General features: G+C 44.7%; 1 protein-coding gene and 1 long non-coding RNA gene across 4 annotated transcripts; one reads left to right on the plus strand and one right to left on the minus strand.

The window, feature by feature from the left end:
• Positions 1 to 2,322: 2,322 nt before the first annotated feature.
• LOC141921095 (uncharacterized) lies at positions 2,323 to 17,884 on the minus strand. Of its 3 annotated transcripts, XR_012622549.1 has the most exons (5): positions 17,757 to 17,884; positions 16,654 to 16,896; positions 7,434 to 7,639; positions 6,348 to 6,452; positions 2,323 to 4,431 (listed from the first exon to the last, which is right to left on the minus strand). It is a non-coding gene; the product is annotated as an uncharacterized LOC141921095 (long non-coding RNA). The 3 variants fall into 3 exon arrangements; XR_012622551.1 differs by lacking the exon at positions 7,434 to 7,639; XR_012622550.1 differs by lacking the exons at positions 6,348 to 6,452; positions 7,434 to 7,639.
• Positions 17,567 to 20,663, plus strand: CCN2 (cellular communication network factor 2). The gene is made up of 5 exons (XM_074819078.1): positions 17,567 to 17,866; positions 17,966 to 18,188; positions 18,314 to 18,565; positions 18,790 to 19,001; positions 19,329 to 20,663. Exons 1-5 carry the CDS (start codon positions 17,816 to 17,818, stop codon positions 19,623 to 19,625), a joined length of 1,035 nt encoding a protein of 344 aa, XP_074675179.1. The 5' UTR covers positions 17,567 to 17,815; the 3' UTR covers positions 19,626 to 20,663.
• The last annotated feature ends 70 nt before the right edge of the window (positions 20,664 to 20,733 follow it).

Here is a 20,733-nt window from a genome sequence, read left to right on the forward strand (position 1 = left end):
GTAATTATGGTAATGGGAAAGTGCAGTCCACCCATCATTTGGGTTACCACACACATACGTAACCGATTCCAAATATAGAACTGCAGTAATGTCTCTTATGCTCTTATCTCCCTTAGATCCCTTTTCCTTAAGTTATAAGCCTGCCATCTCTTCCTCTGACAAGATAATCTATTTTGGTGTATGCACACCAGCTAAAGGGCTGCCACATCCTTCAGGACATGGGGAACGGCTGCTTGATGTTCACCAGAGAGCTGCCACTGGAGGCAGACACCTTCACTTGCCCCCCCACAGCGTTTGCTCAGGTACAATGCTGGGGATGAAGGAGGGAAGCTAAGCCTGAGGAAGAAAGTTCAAGGAGGAGCGGAAGATCAGGAAGCCAGAAAATTTTATAAAGCACCCTTGTGTTTTGGAACCTATGCCAATTTTAAAAATGAGGCATATGTCTCTTAGTGCAGTCTCAGCCATGAATGCAGGGCAGTGTAGAGATTCACAAGCCTTATTTAAACAGCCTAGGTTGGCTCTGGAGAAGCAGAACAGCATAGCACACAGTCCAAGCTAACTTACACAGATTCTGCGATGGCAGTTTAGACCAGTCAGCTCCCCAGGTGTAAAAAGGTAAATTTACATTGGTGTTCTTAGCATGTATCACTCTCTTGGTTTACATCATCTGGAAGACCTGTTTTCAGAAGTTGTGCAATACTCATGTGTAACTTAAAAATTTCAGCTGCAGCCCCAGAGTACATGCAACTTTCTGGCTCTCCTGCCTGTATCCTGCAATCCAGGTACACAATGCCAGACACTTCCTCCTGTGGTGGAGCACGCAATTATTTCTGTGCACCTCAGCTTGCCTTCATGACAGAAAAGAGGAAATATTTTATTAAGATTCATCTCCTAAATCAGAGTGTGGTAGCTAGACTTCCAGTTTCACCAAGTTTTTGTGGGCAAAGGAGAAATGGCTCATTGCCAGGTGTCTATAAAGGCATTCAGAGGTATCTAAAGTTCAGAAAGAGTTCTGACTCTAACTTGAAAATGTTATCTTTGGGTTGTCATGCCTAGATGTTTACCATGAGTTCCAGCAGTATAATCAGAGGCAGCAGAAGCAGCAGTGAGAAGAATTACAGAAACGGATTTTGACGTGCACATCCCCACACAAGGCTATCCTCCTGAAAGTGCCTTGTTCTTGTGCTGAGCAACAGCATGCCGCAGCAAAGTAATCCCAGCCAGTCCCAGAACGTTGGTGGCAGCTCCTTCAGTGTTCAGTGCTTTTGGACACAGTCACAAATCAGAGCTTCACATTGAAGGGACTCTCTGTTCATCTTCTACCCACAACCAAAGCAACCAAAGCAACACAATAGCTCTGTTCTCAGTGAAAATAACACTGATGCTCATGTATGTGCATGTGGACCAATCGTCAATCTGTTGTAGATTCAAGATATTTTAATTTCCTTTTTAGAAAAAAGAGGGGGAAAAAAAGCAAATTCTCTCTTCTGCCTTCTGCCTTTCTTAATGCCTGGAATTCACCAAGATGGTGCCTGAGCAACCATGGATGGAAGAAGAAAAATAGGGAAGGAGTAAGCACAGTAAATTCAATCCAACCAAGTCAACAGCAGCTTGAAGGCTTTCTGGATGCTTCGCAACCCACATGCAAGGAGTTCCCCCAGTTCTCTTTTTGCTAAAAATATATCTGCATCCTAAAGTTAATGCAGGCAGAGGCCAGTAACAGCTGAATTGCTTCCTGACCATAAGGTACAGTAGCTCCTACAGTTGAATATACGTTATATACATGTTGAGGAAGAGACAGACCATTGCACAGCAACTGCATGTAGCATAGCCAGTTCCTGACTGCTCTGCCTGTTCTGTGCTCTAGTCTTCTATCCCAGTTCAGAGATTGTGTAAAACGCTGCTATCATGTTTACACTGGCTTCACTTTGATGCAAGGGACTACATCAAATGTCACACACATGCATACAATACAGACAGGCCTTCCCTCAGAGCTGTCAGCAGCACCTTTGAAAAGTTGTATATGCACCTTAAAAAAAAAAACAAAAGAAAAAAAGGAAAAACAAAAAGGAGCTATTTGTAATTAATAAGAACTTGCTTTTTGGACCTTTCTTCAGAAACAGCTCTAGCACCCTCCAACACCCAGGGTAGCACAAAACCTGATATGTTCACCTTGGCATTACAAATACGTACACACACACGTACATACATACACATACCTACACAGACCCAAAACCCTCTCCCCAGGAATGTGGCCTTCCCTTTTCAGGTACGTACCAGCAGGAATGCATACACTGAAGAAACAGAGGTGGAAAACAGTCATGTTTTTTCACACAGTCGTTTTTATTCTGCTAGCAGCAGTTCCTTCCTTTTCCAGCCACAGGCAAGAGTTGAATCCAGATGAGCCAAAGGCAGTCTAGGCAGGATGTAAATGAGACCACACCTTCCAAACACCCTCCAATCATAAGGGAAGAGCATGGATGTAAATAAAACCACACCTTTGCTGGACCAGCCTCCTCTTCTTACGTAAAACAGTTTCCATGTAAATAAGACCACTCCCTCAGATGGCCTGCCTATTTCCATTCATGATGAGAGGCATGTAAGCAAGGCCAATCTGTTTTAGAAACTCCTCAGCAAAACTGAGAGGAGTGTAAGTAAGTTTTACCCTTCTCTTGCTCAGAGAAAAGCTAGTTCCTCCTTTGAAAAGCACTCTTTTGCTGTGTGAGGGATACCATGAGCCAGCACAAATCTTTCCTCAGGCTTCCTATCAGGCATTGAAGACTGCTTTATGAACAAATTGTTTGCCTACAGGACATGGATACATGTTTAAGATGTAACTTTTACCTTACACTGACAAGCCTTCTCAGCCTTTACACTGACATTAGATGGGTGCCTTCCTTCCAACTGGGCAGAATTCAAAAAATACAACAATGGAAACAGTGAGATCCTCCTGAATTTTCTCTTATATCTTTCTTTCCACATGCATATCCAAAGCTGATTTTGAGATTTCCAACCCACATCAAATGCAAGAGGCTTGTCCCAAAAGGTAAAGAACTAAACTGCAGCCAGGCTTCAGTATAAGTTTTTCCAGATGTCAGAGTTCACTACAATCATCTTTAAAATTGATTCTGGGTTGGGCCAACAAGCAACATAAGTATCAGTGAAACATTACTGTCACTGGAGACTCATTTAACTACTTGGAAACACTTAAGATGTCTAGGTTAGGAAGACAACTTGAAGGCATTCTGAGAGGAAAAACACAGTTCTCATCTACACTCCTCACAGTAAGAAAGTCCTGGAGAAATGAAATAGGCAGACTTCAACTTCTTAGAACAAGATATATGAGACAGAATGAAAGCGCTTTCAATGGCACACACTTCAGCCAGAAAGGTGGTTTTTAATAAAATTGGGAAAGGGTGTACTGCATTCCCACAGAAATGGTGGAAACACTGATGTTGTCCAAGTTTAGGAAAACAAAATTGTCCACATTTTTGATGTTTGCACCAAAGGAAAAACTACCGCTTTGAACATTTGATGGAAGACTATTAAAGGAAATCATTATTACTATCGTGGCTCCCACCAGTGATACAAGAGGCCAGGATCTGTCAACATTTTTCTTATAAATCCATCTTTCAATAGAGTCTAAATTGGCCTGAAATAGCTAGTTGGGACCAAAATCTGTATTGTGAGATCTCTGGAAGGAAAACTGCATCTGGCTGTTTGTAAAATTCTAGTTTAAAGAGACCGGTGAGAGCGGAAGAGGGAGCATTAGTGGTTAAAGCTATCTGTATTGTTTGTGCCACTTTACAGTGCTAATCAGTGATCAGCAACCAAAAAGGAAGTTTGGAATTGGTGCTGATGAGCATCCAGAAGTCTGCATGCACATTCAGCCATCTCCTCCAGCATTTTCTTCTGAAACATGCAGCTGCCACATAACACAGTCCGTCTCATGATGTATCTGGAGCTTGCATTTCCAAGGACATCCTGGACAAAACCCAGCAAGGACCACAGCAGGAAAAGAAAGATTCTCAAACATTCTTGATCTTCAGCAAAGAATCATTTCATGCCTAGGCTATGTCTAAAATACAATTATTATACTAATTTAACGAACCGGTTTATTAGGCTTAAAGGGTAGCACTCAAACCAAAGGATTAGATGCAGTTTTCCTTTTTTGACCCTGCCCCCCAAAAGTGCCTACCCCAAAGCTGTACACTTTAATGGAAGACAGAGAGGAAGTAACATGAGAAATGCAGTCATACAGCAAGTCCAACTTGGCAGACATTTCATTTTATAGACTGAGAATACTGATTCCCATCCACTGCTCCTGCACCATCGTGCTGTTCAATGGCCCAGGCCTCTCTCACATACATGGAGCACATTCCAGCTTTCCATTTGCTTCTACAGCTTCCATCCACATTTCAACTTCCATAGCTGTAAAAAGGAAAAAGAATCAGTTGTGAAGTCCACTAATGTTTTCCTGTACCAAGATCATTAGGATTTGGGCAAGACAGCAATGGGCCCTGGTACAAAACCCACCACAGGCTATTCTTTCAGTCACCTGTCCATGTGTTTTTCTGCTTTGCAGTGTGTTGATCTTCCCCTCAGCATTTTCCTTTATTGCCACCTGTCCTCCACTTTATGCCACACACCTCCTCTTCCTCACTCTTCCTTCTTCATAACACTCAGCCCCTTCCCAGTCTTCATGTTCTGCCTACCAGTCTTGCACTTAACCTCCACTCTCCTTTCAGCAGCAACACCCTAAAGTCAAACCACCTTACCTGCACTCTCATGAAATATCCATCCCAAGTTATTAGTTCTCCCCTATTTTACCAGATTTTACAAGCTCTTTTATACGAACATGCTCATAATCTGAGCAGCACAAATGGCAAAATCGGGACCCAAGTGTGGTCTCTTCAACACAGAAGCTGTGTTTTACTGTGCATTCCTGCAGCACTCTGCACAACTGGTATGTTTTGCACACTAGTTTACTGTTAAAAATGTATTACCCCATCAATGATGTCTTAAATTTACTAGTTCAACAAATTCTATAAATCCCTTATATTTTAATTAGCTGATTAGTTAGATCCTTTAGAAAGATTGTCACTTAAACTCCTAGGCTTACAACAGAATTATTTTGTGAACAAAATCCGTATAACAGTATCTGAGAGAAACTTTGAAACAAAATATTACAAGAGAAAAACTGCAGTTGGTGCGAGACCAATAAACACACTGTAAATTCTGAGGGTTTGCACAAGAAACACTGAGTCGTGAATGACTATTCCAGAAATGGAAAAATAGAGAGTCTCTTGACATCCAAATAGGGCAAGCAGGCAGTGCTCCAACAAACAAATCAGAAGTGGAAAGAGAAAAAATGTCTTCTCAGATCCAAATAGTTTCAAAAATGAAAACAGGGATTAAAAAAGAAGAATTAAAACATGGGAAGCTGAAGCCTATTCCCATATTTTATTGCGCCACTTGAAAGCTAAATGCAGGCTCTGTCCTGATGAGAACCAACATCCTCTGTTTTTCTGTCAGTGTTAGATAAGACTCGCTGGTGCAGATGGGGTTTAAAATAGGATGGGATTTAAATTGGTGCACAGAAAGAGAGGTCATGCCACTTCCTCTTCTTTTTTTAAATGCAAGGATGACTTTTCTAACCTGTGCACTTGGGAGGTGGTAGATCAGGTAGATAAGGCTCCCGTATCAGCTCTTCCCCATGCCAATCTGCAAAGCAGTGAGTATGAAAGAGCAACTGCTGGTAACACGGACAGGTGCTGAATGCTACTGCCCTTTGCTATGAAAGGCAGGAAAACTCCTGAAGGAACAACCTGCACCAGCTCTCAGACCTGCAGGCACCAGCAACGCAGCCCACACTTGAGCCCTCTGAAAAAGTCCCTGGCATGTCACCCTTGTGGGAGATGCTTGAGGGGTTATGGCAGAAACCCAGCTACGACTACTTTGGGGAGTTGTTCAGTGTTAGATCCTTTCTGCAGGGACACTTAGATGAAACTTGATAAACACAAAATGGTCATGAAGCAGCTGTGAGGGGAGGTAAGGCCCTCATGTGCGAGTGCCATCAGAGAACAGTTTAGTACCCTCAGGTCCCCACTCATTCCCTCCTGAACTGTGTCTCAGGAATTCCCCCTGCAACCCCAGCAATGAAAATGTATGACATACAACCCCAGCAATAAAAATGTATGACAGAACTACCATTTCTTTACAAGGAGTAAAGCTTTACCCAACACTCCCAACTACAATGCGTACTCAAGCACAGGACTCAAGTAAAAGCACAGATGCAGAATGACAGCTGAAGGTCTCCAAAGAAGTCATCAGTGATAGATCCCTACCTGTTGGACTCAGTAGCCCATTATCCAACACTGAGCCTTTGAACTACCCAATCCAAGGCTCTGTACTGCAGACATTCACAACAATGGGATTTGTTTCAGGAACAACTACAGCAATAGAAAACAGTAAAACTGCATTACCAAATTTGCTTCTAGACAACAGGCTTTAATGACTCTAAATGAATCATAGGATATTTATAAGTTTTCCCTGATGTGGGCCAGAAAATGGATTTCTGCTCCTTGAAGAATACTGGGTTTTCAGGCATCTCTTGAGCCCTACTTACAGTGACAGACATTAAAAAATGTCCCTCAAAGAGAAAATTTTAAAAGTGTTTTTCAGGCTACTCAAGACCAGTAGGTCACTGACACAAAGTGAATTTCAAAGTAAACTCCCCCAATATTTCTCCCCTCCAAAATCAAACCAGAACATTGATATGTTTAAAAACAAAAGAATCCCAAGTTTTTTCTAAGCTTCATATTGCTAAAAATTAATGCAAGCGATGCCCAGGGTCTATCTCATCAGGATGCCTCTTTCTAATGAAAACAAACTTCGATTAAAGCTTCTCAGTTGCCCTACAAATTTAAGGAGAAAAGACTATAAATGTTCCTGATTACTTTTTTTCTCAGTTGAGAAAATGATAGGCTGTATAAACTGCAAAAGACAGATGAATAGATAGGCAGGAAGATGTCCCCAACTTTAAACACACACCCAAAAAAAGCCCCAGAGATCTGAAGGGGATTTTCGTAGCCTGTCTGTAGTTCTGACTGGTTCCCTGAGAGGAAAACAAATATCTGACTGCCTTATATATTCTTGAAAAAAAAAAATCCTGTCATAATTTTTAAGTGTGTTGATCATAGTTTATTTTTAGATCTGACTAACCACAGAAACATCTCCAAAAATATTCTAAAGAAACACAGTGACCTTTCCAGATTGGAAAGCAGAGATGTTTTAACATCATCCACGCTACTGTACAGGCTGAACAAATCTATAAAGACCCCTCAACGGCCGACCAAAAAGCCTCCCACATTCACCTATACACTGTCCCATAAAAACTTCTCACCTAGGCTAGCAAAGGTAGTCTTAATTACCAGCTCATAGTCAGAAGCAGATCAAGGAGTCACCTATCGAAGAGAGGAGCATTGCTCTGAAGACACAAAAGGAGGTTCATGGGAACCAAAGCTGAAGGCGGTGAAGAGCGATGGCTAGCTTTACCTCTGTTCTTGAGAGGAGGCAATTCACTTAAAACCCAAGTGAAATGAGGAAAGGTGCTGAAAAGGCACTGAGACTCAGACTGCTGTAGGAATGGAAAAATAATGGTCAGGAAAAGGACAAAGCTTCCAAAATGAACAGGGACTTGACACACAAATGATGCAAAAGTAAGTGAATACTTTGCAAGGTGCAAAGGGCAGAGTGGGCAGGGCAGACAGTTTTACCCCGCGTGCTCTAGTGATGACAGGTACAGCTGGTCAGACAGAGTGTCACCACCGTCCTATGGTCAATCTGCTGAAGCTATATATACCTGGGTATTGTATTATGTCTAATAATTATCTCAGCCCCTGTGCTTACTTACTGATCCAAAACTTCCTTCCAAGCAAGAGCAGGCATTAAGCAAGAGGATCTCAGACCCTGGGTCTATTTTCACCAGAAGTCTCCCGACATCAATACCGTGGCCCTGTATCACATAAATTATGGGTGCTTTACTGTCTTAACCTTTGGAGCTTTTTTCTCTCCACCTTCCCCATTATTTCTATCCTAGTTCTCCCCAAAACTCTAATGCATTGCTTCACTTAGTCTCGGACTATCAAATATGCTCTAAGTCTTGCAACTATGTTCCTGCTTGGCTTTCTTGGTAAATATCTGTGGGACAGAACTTATTGTTACCTTGGGTTTTTTTGCTGCGGTTTTTTTGGTTGTTTTTTTTTTTTTTTAATAATTAAGTGATAAGAATGTACTGCTCTGTGCTGGTCTGCAGGAAAAGCAGGACAAATGAAGGAATTTTGAGTAAAACCATAACTTTGACAGGATTTGCTCTGATAGCCTTAAACAAAAATTAGACTCCTCATCCATTCATCAACTAATTTGGCTTGAAATACAGCATGTGTGGTGTTCTTGCTGGAATTATACTGTAATAAAATAACCTTTTTCAAATGTCAAAAGTGCATTATGAATCAGCTCTGGACATAATGTAAACTGAAGTTTGCAGGAACAAACCTGTGACCTCTAGCACCAGAAACACACACCTATACTTTTTCAACTGAAAGAATGATTCAATCACACTACAGTAATTATTCTGTCTATTCATCCTACACCATGATGAAGAGTAGAAATAGAAGGGCTAACACATCTAGTCAGTGCTGGATGTCTTAAACCCTCAAAAAGCATTGCTGTAATTTCCCTCAAACTTCAAAATCGTTTTTTTCTTTCCTGAAAAGAATAAAGTGATGAAAACAGAAAAGCCACAGAAAGGGTTCTGAAATTACAAACCATGTAATGCTAGTTTTGCTCTTGATTTTGTCTTAGTACACGTATTGATTCTTCAAATGTTATGAAACAAACACAATCTTGACACTGTACTTTGCAAAAGCACTCTAAGCAGGGTCTAGGTTTTTACACTGTTAGGTGCCTGCCTTTTTATTGTCTTCTTTTACACACTCACATTTCATTGCCAATTTCCTCAACAAACGTTCTAGGAAAAAAGCTCTGACAAATCAAGGTGAAAGTGCTTTAGGGAGGGTGGGACAGAAGTGTAGGTATCTTTAAAAGCGATTTATGTGACACTGTGACACTGACTCAGGTCAGTGTTCTCCAGGTTTTTATTACTGCAAGAGTCCAGGTGAGTGCAATAAACTGTGGTACAACCTTCAGTATATTTCTGACTTTAATTCCTGCTATACTGCAAGCACCACTGGAACTAAGGGAAAATTTCGAAGTTGCTCTGATTTGTTAAATTTTATCTTTTTCTGTTTCCATTTTTATCTCCAGTTAACTCCCTGAACTTGTAACAACCATCCCTAAGAAAAAACAAGAAATGTTGAGGTTTAGGCACAAGTTTGCCAAATGTATAAATATTTTTGTTATCTTAGATGTTTATTGTTGAACAAAACCAGCCTTGCATTCCTTGAGACTTTCAATATACTTAACATAGTTCCATTCAAACCTAGATACATTACCTCCCAAAAGCATAAACAAATTCCTTATGTCTTATTTGGAAACTGGACCATTAATTCTCTTTTTTTTTGTGTGTATGTTAGGCACAAGGTTGTGGAACAGGCATTGAATTCAGCAATATACTACACACAAAGAATGGGGATTTCTCCCAAGTTCCTTTTGTTGATAGTTCAACAGTCCAGGAATCACAGATGTTCAAAAAGCACAGAAAAATTTCACAGAATCACAGAATCATCTAGGTTGGAAAGGACCTTGAAGATCATCTAGTCCAACCGTTAACCTAGCACTGACAGACCCAACTACACCATATCCCCAAGCGCCATGTCAACCCGAAAGAATTGCTTTCCTTCCCATCCTGCTTTCACCATTAAAATCAAAATAGCACCTGCTTGACGTATTTTCCTCTGCATCCTAAAATAACACATTTAGCAATACACAGCATTGTTAGTTCTCATGATAGGTCACAGAAAAAGAAATGTCATTTTTGCATTTCTCCTTTAATTCTTCCTTTTTCCTCACTGACTCTGTCTCATTACTGATATGCTCACTCAGATCTGGAGGATTTTATAAAAGAAAATGTGCCCGATTCTCTCCTTTCGGTTGCTTTCCTGCTTATTAAGTAGTTCCTGAAAACTACTTCATTCTCTCCCAAAAATTGTTGACTGGGTTGTTCAATGATAAAACTCCCCAACACAGTCCCAAAAAGCAAGAAACATGTAGTCATTCCACCATGCCCCTCAGCACAGCCTGTTGCTGAGCGCAGTGGGACAAAGACAGAGACTGGCATCTGAAGGTGCTTAGAACAAGAACACCCAGCTTTCACTGCAAGACACATCTCCTCTCTTCTTCTGGCAAATGAGTTCGCCCGTGGTTGAACAGACCCGAACACTGTTTCTCAGTGGTAAAACGCTGTGAAGGCGGTGGGAAGGAAGCTGCCAAGCCCACCTCATCCTTGGCTGGTTCACTTACACTGCTCTCCTCACACACCATTTCCTCCACTTCCTTCCGTGTCCTCCCCCCAACCCTTCCCACACAAACACATACGTGCACCTCTCTCTTCAGCCCTATTTCCCTTTCCCGCTCAGCACCACGCTGGTTGTCTCTGGGTGCAGGCTCAAATCCGGCACATGGGTGGGAAGCTGACAGGAGGGATAAGCCCCTTTCCACCCTCTTGTCATGCTGCACTACTCCAAAATCCCAGCCCACTCCTTCCACTCTCACACCGACATCCCCACCTCTGTCCACATCCCTCCTCCTCAAAGATGCCCCAGGCCCACTCTCAGGGCAGGAGGGTGGCTGACAGCCGCGCTGCGACCACAGACCACTCACTGCAAGAGCAGCTGTGGTCACACACAGGACGAGAGGGTAACCCCGCAGCTGGGGTCCAGGTGTGAGGAAGGTGTCCCCCTTCCCCATCCTCACTGCACAGGACCCGCAGAGAGTCCATCTACTCGTGTTAAGCAGAGAGGATTTCACCAACAGTCCCACAGGAACAACCCTTTTCTATCAAGTTGGCAAAACTTTCCTTGCTGTGTCCTCTGCCTTGCAAAGACGCCTTGCCTCTGCTTAGCATTTTTCCTTCATTAGCAAATAGTCCTAACGTGGGAAAAGCCTTTCATCAGAACGACAGGGATTTTGCAAGTACTGTACAACTCCCACATGTCACCTTCTCTCCTGAGGCAGCAAAACAATTCAGTCACACTCCCCTTACATCTGGACAGAAAAACTGGTTGGAATGAATAAGAAAAACAGCGTGGTTTTGCGATGCAGTGAACCATTCAGCTTGTCCCAGCTGCAGAAACCCTCCAGCTTCTTCCTCCAACCAGCCCTTTCATTCCTAGCACATCCGCTCTGCTTTTGCACCCCTTCTTCTCCCGGTAAGGGGCTGGCCAGGGCACGCACCTGGAATACCAGACTTGCCTCTGTGGCTCTTTGGGCAGCACAGTCCTTTCCAAACTTCTACTCCCCCCTGTGGCAGCTTGATGGCAAAAAAGAAATACGAAGCACGCTTCCCAAGTCACGTACTCTACCGTCACTTTTTGCAAGCCATTTATGAAGAAAAAAAAGACATGGAGTGAAGGCCTAGGTGAGGTCTCACTGAATTTAAGATGGTAAAATAAGAAAGCTGTTCCTGGGGAATCTGAAATTCAACCCTCTGTATCTTGCGAGTGACATAAGCAGAAAGAAAAAGATGTGGCTAGTTCATATATGCTTTTAAAACTCACCTGAAATTTTTGTATTACAAAGTTCCTAACTCACAGGGTGAACACTGGTTAGATTTTAAAGTACCTTGCAAATCTTAGGTAATGAAAAAAGGCAACTGATTAATTGTCCTTTCATCCCATGTCATAATTGAATCTTAAATAATCATACAGATCTACCATGCTATTAAGGTTAGACTATTCCACAAGATCCATCACAGGTAACTTCATAGACCAATTTTCATAAAGACCCCATTGTCCAAAATGGTCAAAACAAACACCTAGGTACAGTAAAAACCTAACCTTGATTTCTATTTAAATCCTTTAATAAATGGAGTAATATGCTCAGAAACACTTGCTGTTAGTGTGAATCCTACCACTTTTACAACTTCATGCTTATTACTTAAAAGCCGCTCATCACCAAGACATTTGTAGCAACATGGTTGTAAACTCCAGACCTGGGACCACTGTCTTTTAAAACTAAGTTTCCTCAATTAGTTCCTGCAGGAAATCAAAATATCTTAGAAATGTCCCCACTTCCCTAACAACGCACATTTCTTGGAGTATCTGCTTTTCTCAGCTCCATGTGAAAAACGGTCTGACAGAGAATTTCCCACCAAGACCAGAAAGATTAGCAGTGTAAGATGGTTTTCAGACCTGGTCCCGTAGTTGCTAAATTTCACACACATTCACGGGTCAATAAGGAAGCCACCTTGGCTGTTGTAGGTTACATCCTAGTTTCCCCGTCTGCGTCACTTGTACAGATGTATTTACACAGGTCACATACCACACATCACTTGCTGAAAAAACAGCCAGCCTAGCTGGCAGCTGAACCATGGGGAATCATTTTCCTGAAAATCAAGCTATCTCTAAAATCCTAATACGTTAATACGTTGAGGACATTACGTTCCTTTGTAGGTCAGCTGATGCAGCGTGCTTATCAAGTCCTCCAGAGGCATTACAGACCTATACAATAACCCAACTCCTCCACTTTCTCAGGAAGGCCTGTGTAAACAGAAAAGCCCATGCTACACTATACCAAGGTCAGTGAACTCAGGTTGCATCAAAAAGGGGACAAATTTTACAGACAGTAATCTCTTTCTCCCCAAAGTAAACACTCTATTCACCATCCCCGAATGCAGAAATATCAATCCTACCCTATCGGACAACATGGACAAATGTATCCCACCGTATCTCCACAAGCCTCTACTTCTCCAAAGCAGCTACAACATAAATTAAGAGATCCCATAGTTTACAGCAGAGCAAACTGTGTTTGTTAAGTGAAGTCCCTAATCTGGTTAAGTCTTAATTAAACATCGATGTCTCTCAGCTCGGGGGAAAAAACCCACAAAACCTCAAAATTTACACTGACAGCTCCTGAGAGAAGCAGGTTGAAAAACTGAAAATAAAATCACATGCATTTTAGAATAAGCAGATCTGATTCATTCCTGCCCACATAAGGCATGACAGAGTGGGAGGAAGTGATCTGCCAGCTGTTTTCCACGTGGTTCCTCTAAGAGACAGACCTCAAAGGATTTCTGGTGGATGTTCTGAATCAAGTCCCTGGCCACGTTTCCTCTCCAGCCAGTGACACTTACTTTTTTAAGAATTGTTAACCATTTATAGGACAATTGTCAAAGGAGTGGTTAGTGACTCACTGCAGTCCTACATTAGCTGCCTTACTACTGCAAGAGGTTGTGAACCTCAGTGAAATCTGAGAAATAAACAACTGAAAGTCTCTTCCCTCCTTACTCAGCCTTGCGAGCTGTGGAAGGGCTCTGAGCTTCCCCACAAAAAACTAAGATACAGCCAGCCTCTGCAAAGATGTAGTGAATGCTGCTCCCTACAGTGCTGATAAGATCTATGGCAAATTTTTCAGAATAAAATCAGATATACTGAACCCGAGGCTCAGTAGGTAAAGGACCTTTGGCTTTATGCTACTTATAATCTCTGTTTCATACAAATAGTTTTACATGTGCTTTGAATGCTCATTTAGATTATTCTACTTCCAGTAATCACTTTGCTGCTTTAAGACCACACACACTCCTAAAAATCTCCAGCTACTTTTGAAGAATGAAGCCAAGAGCTTAAAGCAGCATTCTCAGTGGCTCTAGAATTAACAAAATATTACATGTTCGAACATAAAGAACATAAGTTTCTGAAAACAACAGAACTCAGATCTGCTAACGGGAATCACATCTGATGGTTTTGCTTTGCTCATACTGCTGAGCAGCTTTAGCTCAATGGACTTGGACTTCTCCAGTCCAAGTATTTTGATGGCCAAGAGTGCATTCAGTGAATCTGCCCAACTGACGCTAGCAGAGAATCTGACCCAGTATCACGAGGAACTTGGACTAGGTCCACGAGTTCAGCAGCGAACATTTCCATAGGCCCTATGCCATCCACTGCACCGCCCAGCCTTCTCATTCTGGTCCACTTTGGAGAAGAGCTAATGCCTCTCATTGGTAAGATTAGCTGACGTGAACTGCCACGGCTCCAAGGCGGAAGCCTTGCATGACATGCCTCACGCTAACAAAGCAAATCAAATGGCACAACGTGGATAACTTGCTTGACAGCTCCTGGGAAATGAAGTTTTCTATTTTGCTTCGCCTTTGTTGATTCATGCGCTCACGCGTCTCTCCAAAAAAGGATGAGTAAAAGCCCAGCAAGTAGTCTACTTCAGAGCACTTGCTATGCCTACAGATACGTAGAGCAAGTTACCAGATGACTTCTAAGAAAGACAAATACCAGGCAACCACATTTATGATGGAATAAATCTCTTTATTTTTATTCTGTGTCAATTTCTGAGCTAGCAGAGTAAGTCTTGCTTGGAATCTGCATTTTAAGCAAAAGCCTACTAACGTAACTTTAACTAGACCTCTCAGGGTTTTGAGATATATTTATTACAATTTTTAAGAAATATCCTGGTGAGCATTTTGGGAAAAGAACTAACTGGCACACTAAACCCGAGGCAAGCCAGAAATGTCTGAAGCCAGCTACAAGCCTATCACGATGATAAACAGCTCAGGGTCCAGATGTCCATATATGGCAAGACTTCCTATAAGACTGACAGTACTGTATGTGCATTGCGTATGGTTGTTGGATCAGATTCACATTCCTCGGGTATGTTTCTCTGGGAGCTTTTGATTTCCGCTTTGAGGGCTGGCTCAGACCTCCAATTGCTCTTATAAAAAAATATCTGTGACTGAAAGTTGAAAATGTGCAAGATTCTTTCTTTAAGTACACAAACACTCCAAGTCTAGCCACTTTCCTGTAGTCTTGCCAGGTTTTCAGTATGTCTGATACCTGATCAAGTGACTTTTTGGGGGGAAGGAGGAAAAAAAAGAAGGAAAAACACAAGAGAGGAATGCAGCATATCCACACCTGTACTTTTTACAAGACTTCACCAAAGGAACTACACCAACTGAAGCTGATGTAGACACACACATACCGTATATAGCTGTGTAAACAAGACTGCAAGGCCGGCATAGTGAATTCCTAGTTTCAGCAGAAAAAATATACAATCTTAAAAGCATGTGCTGTATAAACACCTGCATGGAAGACCAAATTAGAGCATTTTAACCATTTTATGCATCCATGCCAAGATGTATTTCTCCAACCCGTGACATATTGTCATCAGAAAGGATAAGCTGAAGACTGAGTGGATTCTGAAAGAACTACGTTTCCTTCCAGGTTCCCTTCACCCCCGTGCACACAAACACACGCACAAGCGAACTACCCGATGAGTCACATCTGACAGCACAGCAACCAAAATGACAAAAAGGCAAACCTGACAGAACTCTGATTCTTGCCCACTTTCACGGGCTGGTACAACTTGTAATTCAGTGGGCTAATGCCCGATTCACAGTGGTGCAAGACCAGAATTAGTTCTGAAGTCCAAATGCCTATTTAAGCCTTTTTTCTCAGGGCAGCAAGTGGATGGGGCTTGCTGTACTTGGCCCGCAGTGTGAGGACTTAGGACAGATTTATCCTTTAATTTTGGATTTCCTGGCTTTCTGGTGGTTTGTTACTTTTAAACATACTTTTTCTGTCAGTGAGATTCTTAGGTTTTGTTTAATAAAATTGTTTCTCTGAAAAAAACCTCTTACATGGAAAGTTATAAAACATGTCTAGAGCCTCTCTCTCTCTGATGTTCTCCTACCATATTTAGGCATTTAAAAAAGGCATTCTGTTTACCTGGTTACATTTGCATTTTGGTATGCATGTCATACATAGTTTGGTACACATATTATTTACCCACCACTGAGGCCATTGGAGTCTTTCAAGTAAAGACAGATTTTGGGAGGCCTCAGGGGTTTGGGAACATATATTATTTACCATAACTGTTCCTCTGAGATTTTTTTTTTCTTTCAGAGCCAATCTCATTTCTTTAAAAGGAGAATTTCAAGTAGAAGAAATGACATCCAAAAGACTTTACTGGCCAAACTACAGTGCTGGCAGAATATAAATAACAGTTTTACAGTACAATATATCCTACTGGGGCTTTATGTGAAAACGTTTCTTTTTCCCTTAAGAATCCTGTGCATACATATTGCTGCATCACAGCATGGAAGTATGCCTACATATGGAGGGACAGAAAGAAGGGGGGTTATGGCAGTGGGAGAAAGCCTACATGCAAAAGGTGGTATCTTTTAAGATACCATCTGATTTTGGTTTGCCTAACAAGATGCATAAAGCCGGTCTCTCATTAAACACTAACATACTTCTACAGGTCAAAAGCCAAAATGCTGGCATTCCTTTCGTTAAAGCTGAGGTCAAACAACATGACATCACTGAATATTCAAATGATACATGGAGAGGTGGGGGAAGGAACCATCCTCCTGGTTAAAGGGGAAAAAAGAGGAAAACCGTAACAGTTATCTGCAGTGATTTAATACAAGCCACAATGCTTTGGTCTTGGGTTCGGACAAATACAAACCACAACGTTAAGGTTTTGTCTGAGTGTGGTGGCACGCCATTCTCTCCTTGTTGTAACGCGCGGTGGACCATCAGCAAGGTTGGGAAGCAGGGATGTGCGAGGAACGAGGAACGTGTTGCTCAGAAATGACAGCTGCACACAGGCAGTGGGAAAATAATAGCCACTTCTTCCACGCTTCAGACTCCGTCCGCTGTGCCAAATATTTCAGAGTAAACAGGCACTCTCTCTATTCATAGAGAGCATCTATTAGGGAAGGAACACATTACAAATACTCCGTATGATTCAGTGGTACACAGAGTCAATTTATACCCGGTAGCGTAATTATACCTTTTTTTGGTGGTACCAAAGCGCCGGGACCGTTCGCCGCCGGGCACCGGGCACCCCGGGGCGAGGGCCCCGCCGGCCGCCCCCGGGGAGCTCGGGCCACCCCCAGACCACCGCCTCCCGTTCCCTCTGCCCGGGGAAGGACGAGGGGCGAGCGGGGAGAACTGAGGAAGGGAAATAACGGATTCCCCCGGCCGCCCCTGGCAACCGCCCCCCTCGCCCCTTCCCGCCGGACCCGCCGCCCGCCTAGAAATAACGCGCTGCCGCGGCGGGGGGGGAGGCGGCGGAGAGCCGCTGGCAGCGGAGGTGACTCGCACTTAAAAAACATCAGGTTGAAAAAATGAAAAATAAAAAGACGGGGGGTCGGTGTGGGGGGCGTGTGCGTTGGGGGGGGGGGGGGGGGGGCGCAGACGGAGGAATGCGGGAGTCAGGGGTCAGGGCCGCTCCGGGGCGGCGGCGGCGGCGCGGGGCGGGGCGGGCGGCGCGGCGCGGCGCGCAGGAATGCGCGGAATGTCGCTGTTTGTCCGCGGCCCCATTCAGCCCATTGGCGAGGCCGCGCCGCCGCCGCGTATAAAGGGGCGCCCGCCCCGGCACTCCGCAGTCGCACAGCCACTCTCCCGCCGGGCTCGCAAGGAGCGGAGCGGAGCGGAGCAGCACCGAGCAGCAGCCGCCACCCGCCGGTCCAGCGCCCACCGCGACAGGCCCCGTCCGCGCAGCCAGCGCTGAGGAGATTCGCCCGGCGGGAAACTCTCCTCTCGCCTCACCTCGGCTCACCTCACCTCATCTCTCCGCCCCGACGCCGCTGCCCGCCTGCCCACAAGCCGTCGACCGCCGCGGGATGGCCCCCGCCAGCTTCGCCGTAGCCCTTCTCCTCGCCCTCCTCAGCCCGGTAAGTGCCGCCGCCCGCGGCGCCGCCGCCCCTGCCCCGGCCGGTGCGGTGCCGGCGGCGGCCCTGACGCCCCCTCTCCCCGCTCTCTCCCGCTGGCAGGAGGCGCAGGGCCAGGAGTGCGGCGGGCAGTGCCAGTGCGGCGCCGGGCCCGGCCCCACCTGCCCCGCCGGCGTCTCCCTGGTGCCCGACGGCTGCGGCTGCTGCCGCGTCTGCGCCAAGCAGCTGGGCGAGCTCTGCACCGAGCGCGACCCCTGCGACCACCACAAGGGGCTCTTCTGCGACTTCGGCTCCCCTGCCAACCGCAGGATCGGCGTCTGCACCGGTGAGTGGGGGCCGGGGCTGCCGCCCGCCGGGGCCACCGAGACGGGGTCCCGCCGCGCAGGGGGTGAGGGAAGGGGGAGGCCGGAGCTCCGGCCCGCCTCACCCTCCGCCTCCCGCCCCTCGCAGCTCGGGACGGCGCCCCGTGTGTCTTCGGCGGGATGGTGTACCGGAGCGGCGAGTCCTTCCAGAGCAGCTGCAAGTACCAGTGCACCTGCCTGGACGGGGCGGTGGGCTGCGTGCCCCTCTGCAGCATGGACGTCCGCCTGCCCAGCCCCGACTGCCCCTACCCGCGCCGGGTGAAGCTTCCCGGGAAGTGCTGCGAGGAGTGGGTCTGCGACGAGGCCAAAGAGCAGACCGCCGTGGGACCCGCCCTCGCTGGTGAGGGGGGTCCCTCTGCGGACGGGAGCCTAGGGGGAAGGGGCACCCTGCGCGGAGGTCAAAGGCGGTGGGGCGGGTTGACACGGGGCACCCTGGCAGCTGGAGCGCTGCAGTAAGTGGAGTCACTCCACAGATAAGCGTGGCTGCCTCAGTTTCTCGGGAAAGGGAAGAGTGCCTTTAGCAGGTCAGGCAGTGGCCTCATCTCGGTTGTCTGTCTCCTGCAGCTTACAGACTGGAAGACACTTACGGTCCGGACCCAACAATGATGCGTGCCAACTGCCTGGTGCAGACCACGGAATGGAGTGCTTGCTCCAAGACCTGTGGCATGGGCATCTCGACCAGGGTCACCAACGATAATGCCTTCTGCAGGCTGGAGAAACAGAGTAGACTCTGCATGGTCAGACCTTGTGAAGCCGACCTGGAGGAGAACATCAAGGTAAATAATCTTATCTTTACGTACAATCTACTAGGATGCTTCCATCCACTAGCAAAAACCCAGTGTCTTACCAAAAATTGTGCAGTTCTGACAGGCAGTCAGTTTCAAGTGGTGTACCTTGAAATCTGAGTTTTGCCTTAGTGGTGAATAGTTCACAATTAAATGTCCTTAACTTTCTCTCGTGCCGTATTATGGCACTATGTAAGACACTCTTGTCTAATGAAAATATAACAAGGATTAGCCTGTCTGCTTGCCCTTAGCTTGCAAGCTTAGTGCTGTGTGAAAGCCTGCCTTCTAAACGTTTTGTATTCACTTATATCCTAACAGAAAGGCAAAAAGTGCATTCGCACCCCCAAAATCTCCAAGCCCATCAAGTTTGAGCTGTCTGGCTGCACCAGCGTGAAGACCTACAGAGCTAAGTTCTGTGGTGTCTGCACTGACGGGCGCTGCTGCACACCCCACAGAACAGCCACCCTCCCCGTGGAGTTCAAGTGCCCTGATGGGGAGATCATGAAAAGGAAAATGATGTTCATCAAGACCTGCGCGTGCCACTACAACTGCCCTGGAGACAATGACATCTTTGAGTCTCTGTACTACAGAAAGATGTATGGAGACATGGCATAAAGCCAGAAGGAGACGCTAACTAGATTCTCAACTTGAACTGATTTGCATCTCATTTTGTAAACATGATTCAATAGCACAAGGTATTTAAATCAGTTTTTTTTTTTTTTAATTTCAACAAACTGCTCCATGAGACTTAAGACAATTTTTCTACTGACCCCAAATGGTGGTTTGAAGAAGAAGGTAAAACGGACAGTGGGACCACAGCAAGACACAGCTTCAGAACACGTTCATGAGGTGGCGTGAAGGGGTTAAGGGAAATAGGCAGGAAAAACAAGTTCAAGCAAATGTTCCCTTAATGTGGTACAGCCTGCTTCATCTAGTAGTGCAATTGAGAAGGAGACCCTTAGCATGTTTGCTGGCGCTGGTTTAGTGACAGCAACAGCTGGGATGCAAACCCTCACCCAGCAAAGTGCTGAGTAGAAGGTGTTCTGTTAGTCAGGACAGTAATGTTTCAGCTCTGACGCTCTGATTCATATGGCTTGGTCAACAAGAATCAGAATCATGTCTATTAGACTGGACAGCTTGTGGCAGTTAATTTACCTGTAACAAGCTACTTTTTATTAATATTGTAAATACTGTGTGTATATATATTTGTACAGTTATCTAAATTAATTTAAAGTTTTGTGCCTTTGTTTAATGCTTTGAAATTTCAATGATAGCCTTCTGTTTTGGAACAAGATAGGTAGGATTTAAAGCTTGTTTGACAATGCATTCAAAGCATGAAATAGATACTCTAGTGGAAATTGTTCAGATGGGGCCAAACAGTGAGTTGACATCAAGATGGAGATTGTTAGGGTTGAGGTGTCTGTATCCTTACAAAGCATTCATCTGGCAAAATACATTTACTTTCACTTTATTGGACAAGTGGCTTTAAGAAAAACGTCTCTTCTGTAGCTCATCAGTCTTTCCACTTGAGCATTTGTTTCTTTCTTTGACTATGGCTCTTTTTGGACAGTTTATTTGTTGAGAAGTGTGACCAAAAGTTACATGTTTGCACCTTTCTAGTTGAAAATAAAGTATTTATATTTTTTATATAAATGGCTTGGTATTTCATTTACCTTTAGTTTTCACTATTACTTTACATATTCCTAAAAGGGCTTGGCTTTGC

Source organism: Strix aluco, chromosome 3 (genome assembly GCF_031877795.1).
Source record: "Strix aluco isolate bStrAlu1 chromosome 3, bStrAlu1.hap1, whole genome shotgun sequence".
Taxonomy (NCBI): Eukaryota; Metazoa; Chordata; class Aves; order Strigiformes; family Strigidae; genus Strix; species Strix aluco.